The following is a 7,961-nucleotide window of genomic DNA, read 5'->3' as shown; positions in this document are numbered from 1 at the left end:
CACCTTTTCATAAGGGTATTCTTCCCATATTGGTATAACGTATAATTTATCAAGCTAATTCTCAAACACACAATGTTTATACCAAAACACACAGTCTATAGTGACGGGATTCTAGGAATGAATCTACTAGCTTAAGTGATAAATCGAGGTGACATTAATTAACATTGGCTAAGAGGATAAAATAGTACGTAAAAGACATGATATGGTGTAAATGTAAAATGTCGAGTGTCAATAAATATTTTACATTTTTACCTTCAAATAAGGCAAGACGCGGTAGTCCACTAATTTCCTGGCAAGATTACAAAAGGGAGTATCTTTATCCTAAATACTAACTTTGCCACGTTGCAGGCCACCAAATAATAGGCTAATGCTCAAACCAACCAATGAAAAATAGCCCTTATCCTATCTCTTATCTTACTCACAGCAAAGCCACCAAAATAATTTGTCCAGCCTCTCATACAAACCACTTCTTACTGCCACTCAACCACTTCCTAAAAAGCAGAAACAGAGAGGAGAAGAAGACTGATCAAGAAAAGGGTAAAATTATGGCTGCCTCTCTACAAGCAGCTGCTACTCTAATGCAACCAACAAAGGTTGGTGTTGCCCCAGCTAGAAACAACCTGCAGTTGAGGTCTGCTCAAAGTGTGAGCAAAGCATTTGGTGTTGAACCAGCTGCAGCTAGGCTTACTTGCTCTTTGCAAACTGAACTCAAGGACTTGGCTCAAAAGTGCACTGATGCTGCCAAGGTTGCTGGTTTTGCTCTGGCCACTTCTGCCCTTGTCGTCTCAGTAAGTTGCTTTTCTTACTCAATTCTGCCTGCTTCATGTCCATATTTCCCATATATCCAGTGCTTTTTCCCGCATAATAAAGTCATAAATTCAGACAGCACAATTTAGGTATTGCATGAAGGCTCTAGTCACCAGACAAAAACAAATTAGCAGTTTCTCATCATCATTCCGTTAGGATCAATCTAAGCAAATTCATCACATTATGTATATGATTCAACATGCCAGCTATTAAATAACTTATTAGAAATACAAACAACCAATGAAAGATGTCACGAGATCCCCTGCTCTATGGGGGGGGGGGTTGCCCTCAGCGTTAAGGAACATGTACTTGGGTGTATGTGCGACTTGTTTAGATCATGAGTAGGCACAAAAGCAAGAAAGCCACTTTTACACTTAGTGATTAGTACCGGTGAATGGGATAGAATGAAAGAAGGAATTCCATTCATTATTAAAAAAAATAAAGAAAAAAAAAAAACTCTATCATATCCCTCTATTGTGTATGAAGTTTATGGTTTCCGTTGGTGTAAAACCAATCACCTGAGTTTAAGATCATAAGGAACACTACAGCTGGATCAGAGATGAATGCTACCTTACCAGTATGGCATACCGATGATTCTAAAAGCAGGTAACATTCTTCGAGCTTGTAGGCCTTATATTCTTTTCCAAATATCTAAATCAGGTGCTTGAGGATACATAGAAATACTTTAGAGGGCTTCTTTACCATTGTCACCCAATATATACACACAATAGCACCTCCAATAGTAAGATCAGTCTATATCCAATCATCCAATCTCGTCAAAATTTCCATTGTTCATTTCTGGACATTCATGTAGTCATCTGTATTTCAGGACAAGCATCCATGTTTCTGTAAGGATAAACTGTTTTAGGGATTCTGTCTTAATTAAATTTGAAAATCTTGTTTCTCATGCAAAAATTCCTGAAGTTTGTCCACTTGGCTGCTAGGGAGCAAATGCTGAAGGAGTTCCAAAACGTCTAACCTTCGACGAAATTCAAAGCAAGACATACATGGAAGTAAAGGGAACTGGAACTGCTAACCAGTGCCCTACCATAGAAGGAGGTGTTGCCAGCTTTGCCTTCAAGCCAGGCAAATACAATGCCAAGAAATTCTGCTTAGAGCCCACATCATTCACGGTCAAGGCAGAGAGTGTGAACAAGAATGCACCCCCAGATTTCCAGAAAACCAAGCTCATGACACGCTTAACCTACACCCTTGATGAGATTGAGGGACCATTCGAAGTGTCTTCTGATGGCACTGTTAAGTTTGAGGAGAAGGATGGAATTGATTATGCTGCTGTTACAGTTCAGCTTCCTGGTGGTGAGCGTGTGCCCTTCCTCTTCACTATCAAACAGCTAGTGGCAAGCGGCAAACCAGAAAGCTTTAGCGGTGAATTCCTTGTGCCATCATACAGAGGTTCATCCTTCCTTGACCCAAAGGGACGGGGTGGATCTACTGGCTATGACAACGCTGTTGCATTGCCTGCTGGAGGGAGAGGAGACGAGGAGGAGCTTGAGAAGGAGAACGTAAAGAATACTGCATCTTCTACAGGAAAGATCACCCTGAGTGTTACCCAGTGCAAGCCAGAGACCGGTGAGGTCATTGGAGTATTTGAGAGCATCCAGCCATCTGATACTGATCTCGGTGCAAAGGTCCCCAAGGATGTGAAAATCCAGGGTATCTGGTATGCCCAACTTGAATGATGGAGAGATTCTAGAATTTGTGTATCATTTCTTGGTCTGAATTTGTTTGTAAGTTACAAGGTTAAACTTTCTCTGACTCAATTTGGACAAGCATTGAAAAAACTATCTTGCTGTATATTATCAAGCTTGAGTAATATTTCATGCTAATAGCTAGTTACAAACATTGCTAATGCTTGTATTTACTCAGAATAGAGTACAAAGTACTGATCATCACAGAGAAGTGCTAATTAATGACAGTCTATGTCCCCTCGACGCCACGATAATCAAAATATGGGAATGTGTACAGCAAAGGTGAGCTCAATCTTTGTTCCCTTTACCCCACAATCATCAAAATATGGGGATGTTTTCAATAAAAGTGTGCTCAATTAAGTAATTTTTATGTCATTAAGAGATCTTAAATCATGGCAAGGAGTACATAGCTAATAAGTAACAAACAACTTAGTGCCCATCATAGATCATGCAGTGGTAAAGTAGAAACAGACAGACAGATGGATAGAAATCAATACCAAGAGAAATAAACAACGGAACCAATATAAATTCTCACTCTTCCTTGATTTAAGTTCCCATGAATAACAATCATCTTATTGTATCAATATTGACCGGCAAACATATACACTTCGTATTATAGTCCCAGGTACCAAACCTGGCAGTAGCACCTTTTCTTCTGCTTGCTTAGGACTTTGCCACTCTGAAGAGACGACCTTCAGACATACAATGAGGTGACTAAAGGCGGTTAGAATTGAAATGTTACATTTTTGCATACAAGGCTAGGCCGTAGAACCTTTGTGCTGAGTGTATGTCACGAAGCTAGTGCTAGCAAAATTTTCTAAATCATTAGTTGCAACCGCAAGCATGGTCACAGTGGATGACATCTTTAGACTTATATTTTCCTCGGAGAAGAACAAAAGGAATCTTCTTCATATAGTATTATCAGCTTAGATCCCCCAAATATCCCTTAAGAATTTCTTATGCTTGCAGCTTATCAAGTTTAATACGTGATGGCATTTGTTATTTCACCAAAAATCTCTACAGGAGCATAACCCATCCTTAAAATGGTGAAACCTTAGAGGATCTCTCACAATGATCTGCACTCCAACAATTTTGGCTAAATACTTAATGGCATTATGGCAATCTCCACATATTCTCAAGTTTTTGAACACCCTAATTGACGATGCACCATCCAAATTAAGAATCCCAAAGGCAACAGCAAGCCTCTCACTATGATTGCACAAACTGTATTCCTTCTCCTCTGCATCAAGATCTTGGCCAACAAGGTCTGTACAGGGTAAATACCCGGCTAACCTCATCTTTTCACCTATTTCAGCCAAAAAGCTGTTAATCTCTGCAGTCTGAGCATTATTCTTGTCACCGACAACAAAGGTATGCACTTTGTCTTTCACTTGAATCCAACTACAACCAGGAAGTTTAATAATTCCTCTTTCTCTCATCAATTTCCTAATTTCTGAGGCCTCCTCTCGTAGTTTGGCTGCTTCATAGATGTTGGACAACAAAACATAGTTCCCAGCATTTTCTGGCTCAATCTCCAACAGTTGTTTTCCGGCAGCTCGTGCCAATTCCACGTTCTTGTATACTCTAGATGCACCAAGCAATGCTCCCCAAGCACTAGTAGTTGGTTTCAGGGGCATGTTTTGGATAAAATTATATGCCTGTTCTAGGCGACCAGCACGGCTTAGAGCATCAACCATGCACGAATAATGTTCTGCATCAGGTTCAATTCCATGCTCCTTGCTCATTGAGTAAAAGATCAAAAGACCCTCGTCTACCAGCTGTGAATGGCTGCAACCCGATAGCACGCCAGTAAAAGTAACAGAGTTGGGTTTCATCCCCAAACTTACCATTTGATGAAAAAGCATCAAAGCTTCCTCTCCTTTCCCATGCATTGAATTTCCAATAATCATTGTATTCCAAGCAATAGTATCTTTTTTTGGCATCATATAGAAGACTCTTTTGGATAGTTCCAGGTCACCACATTTAGCATACATGAGTACCAAAGCAGTGGAGACTGTCTCATCTTCCGAAAATAAACGGCGAATGATAAAACCATGAATCTCTGCACCTCTTCTTATGCTTCCTAGATCTATACAAGTAGGTAACACACTGGTGATTGTGATTTTATTTGGTTTTGCACCTGACTGCTGCATTTCACGAAGTATTTGAAGTGCCTTATCTGTTCTTCCACTTTGCATGCACCCACCAATAACAGAATTCCAGGAATCGGGATCCAGTTTAGTTCCTCTTTTTCTCAACTGATCAAAGACATGAAGTGCTTTGTCACATTTCCCATTTGAAAAATATGCTGACATAATGACATTGCATAAAACATAGTCAAACTGATGCGTACTATCAAATACTGACTCTGCTTGTTTGATACTTGAACAACTAGCATACATGTCCACAAGAGCACTGCTAACATACACATTATCGTGTATCCCATTCCTAATAATATAACCATGAATCTCTCTGCCCAAATTCAAACTTTTCAAATCCGAGCAGGCAGGAAGTATAGAAGACAATGTAACAGGATTTGGCCTCACCCTATTTAACCCCATTTCACGGAATATCCTTAGCGCCTCTCTTGGAAGTTTACAGTTAACATAGCACGAACTCATCGACGTCCAAGAGATTACATCTTTAGCACTTAAATTATCAAAAACCTCTTTTGCACCTCGAATGTATTTACACTTGCCATACATGTCAATCAATGCATTTCCAAGGAGCAAATCGGAGTGATATCCATATTTAATTACATCTAGATGAATCCCTTTTGCCTTTATAAGGTTGCCCAAAGTAGCACAAGTCTTGGTTGCTGATAACAGTGCTAACTGATCAGGAAGAACTTTCCTCTGCCGCAATTCGTTGTAGACTTTCAATGCTTCTTCTGGACAACCCCTCTTCGTGTATGCGGTGATCAAGAGCGTCCACGATCGTATATCTGGTTTGGGCATTTCATCGAACAATTGACGGGCACGTCGCATGTCTCCATGAGGTTCAAGAGCACGCCGGAACTGGAGGTTCAGATTAGGACGAATGCTTGAGGGTAGCTTTGAGAGCATGTGCTTTACTACCCTAATGGTGGATGCAAGTTCACAGGTTTGTTACAGCAGTTGATGTAGCAATGCAGAGGAGTACTCTTGGCTTTATTCGTTGTCCACAGACGTTAGTGGCAGTTGGGTTTAAAAGGCTTAATTGTTTCTTATTTACATTTCAGTTCCTTAAAGTTTTAGTTAATTCACTTTAAAGTCCCACCGGTGAGCTGTACAATTTAATTACAGAGAATGATTTTGCTTGAGCATATTCTTTATGCTAGAAGTCAAAATAAATGTAACTTGAAGAAAAATAACTTACGCCTTAAGAAAAGTCATTTTTTTCTCTTTAAAGAAAATTATTTTGTAATAATCAAACACTACGAAATGACATTTTCATTAAAAAAGCATAAATATTTTTATTTTTTTTTTGAAAACTGACACTTGCCATGCCATAGTGACCCTAAACATCGGACAAATATATGCTAACCAAATATACATAACTTCCATAACATTTCCACCATGCGACAAGATTGCTTCTGAAATACTCCGTTTCAGTTTACGTGAACTCATTTGATTGGGCACGGAGTTTAAGAAAAAAGAGAAGACTTTTGAACTTGTGGTGTAAAATGAAGCACATATATTTTGTGTGGCTATAAATCATTGCATAAAGGTAAATTGTTTCCAAATAGGGAAAGAGGTCATTCTTTTTGGCATGGACTAAAAAGGAAATAGGTTCACATCAATTGAAACGGAGGGAGTAGTATGTACTCTGTAATAACATTCCTATATAACAACATTTCACTATAAAAGTCAAGTTTTTCCAGAACCAAACTTCATGTTATATTATAATATATATATGTTCTTTATAACATCATTTTGCTATAATATCTAAAAATATTCGGAACAAATAAGGCTGTTATAGATAGAATTGACTGTAATTCCTCTATTTTTTTGTGTTTTATATTCTAATTTTTTTTAAAAAAATACTTTGCTTAGAAAAATGTGATTGTTATAAATATATTATATTACGGATGTTCATTTAGTACTCTGTTGTAAATAAGCTTCCTGAAGAAGCTTATCCATATGGGACTCCACCGTAAATATGTTTATCTATTTAGTACTATATTGGAAATAAGCTTCCTGAAGAAGCTTATCACTTCGGTACCCGGTTATGGATAAACATTACCCCCAGTATAAGTTTATCCATACCGGGTATAATAGGCTTATCTTTTCAGTACCCAGTTATGGATAAACATTACCCCCGGTAAAAGATTATCCATACCGGGTATAATAAGCTTATCCATTCAGTACTCCGTTATGGATAAATATTGCTCTCAGTAGAAGATTATCCATATATGGTACAGCAGCAGCTTACACAGCAGCTTGTAGTAGCAGCTTACACAGCAGCTTATAGTAGCTTACACTGCAGCTTGTAGTAGCAGCTTACACAACAGCTTGTAGTAGCAGCTTACAGAGCAGCTTCCTTTCTTCTATAAATAGAAGAGATTTCAGTTCATTATGTACATCAGTTTGAGTTCGAATAATATATCAGTTTCTCTCTATACTTGTCTTTACTTTACAGTCTTTATTTTATAACACGTTATCAGCACGAAGCTCTACCATCTCGAGCAAATATTTTGAAAGTATCTGAGGTAAGAACTTTCTTTTCCTAAATAATGTCAAATCTTTCTAAACTTGAATTTGTAGCCCTGGATATATCGGGCAAAAGCTACATGTCTTGGGTGCTTGATGCTGAAATTCATCTTGATGCGATGGGTCTGGCAGACACCATCAAGGATAAAAATCAGGCATCAAACCAAGACCGTGCCAAAGCAATGATATTCCTACGCCATCACCTTGATGAGGGCCTGAAAATGGAATATCTCACTATTAAAGATCCAGTCATACTGTGGAATAATTTGAAAGATAGATATGACCACCTGAAGATGGTCGTTCTTCCACAGGCACGTTATGATTGGACTCATCTAAGGCTACAAGATTTTAAATCTATCAGTGAGTATAATTCTGCTATGTTCAGAATTATTTCCCAATTAAAATTATGTGGTGATAATATTACTGATCATGATATGTTGGAGAAAACTTTCACCACTTTTCATGCCTCGAATATGCTCCTGCAGCAGCAATATCGAGAGATGGGATTTAAAAAGTATTCTGAACTTATCTCACATCTTCTTATAGCAGAGCAACATAATGGGCTATTAATGAAAAATCATGAAAGCCGACCTATTGGTTCTTGTCCATTCCCTGAAGTGAATGAGACGAACTTCCACCAAGCTAAACGTGGAAGAGGTCATGGCCCCAGTCGTGGCCGTGGTCGGGGAAGAAACCCCAATCATGGTAATAATAATGCACCAAAGAAGCCTCCTCACCACCAGCAGTGGAAAAG

The 7,961-nt window shown here is 38.7% G+C and overlaps 2 protein-coding genes across 2 annotated transcripts; one reads left to right on the top strand and one right to left on the bottom strand.

Annotated features, from left to right (window-relative positions):
- The first annotated feature begins 351 nt into the window (after positions 1 to 351).
- On the top strand, positions 352 to 2,670 carry LOC104219516 (oxygen-evolving enhancer protein 1, chloroplastic). The gene is made up of 2 exons (XM_009770209.2): positions 352 to 788; positions 1,752 to 2,670. Exons 1-2 carry the CDS (start codon positions 384 to 386, stop codon positions 2,505 to 2,507), a joined length of 1,161 nt encoding a protein of 386 aa, XP_009768511.2. The 5' UTR covers positions 352 to 383; the 3' UTR covers positions 2,508 to 2,670.
- Positions 2,671 to 2,693: 23 nt separating this feature from the next.
- LOC104219514 (pentatricopeptide repeat-containing protein At1g20230-like) lies at positions 2,694 to 5,755 on the bottom strand. Its single transcript, XM_009770208.2, has one exon. It carries the CDS (start codon positions 5,579 to 5,581, stop codon positions 3,521 to 3,523), a length of 2,061 nt encoding a protein of 686 aa, XP_009768510.1. The 5' UTR covers positions 5,582 to 5,755; the 3' UTR covers positions 2,694 to 3,520.
- Between the last annotated feature and the right edge of the window lie 2,206 nt (positions 5,756 to 7,961).

The sequence above is a fragment of the Nicotiana sylvestris genome, chromosome 2 (genome assembly GCF_000393655.2).
Source record: "Nicotiana sylvestris chromosome 2, ASM39365v2, whole genome shotgun sequence".
NCBI lineage: Eukaryota > Viridiplantae > Streptophyta > Magnoliopsida > Solanales > Solanaceae > Nicotiana > Nicotiana sylvestris.
Note: the sequence above shows the minus strand (reverse complement) of the source record. Positions and strands in the feature narration are given on the sequence as shown.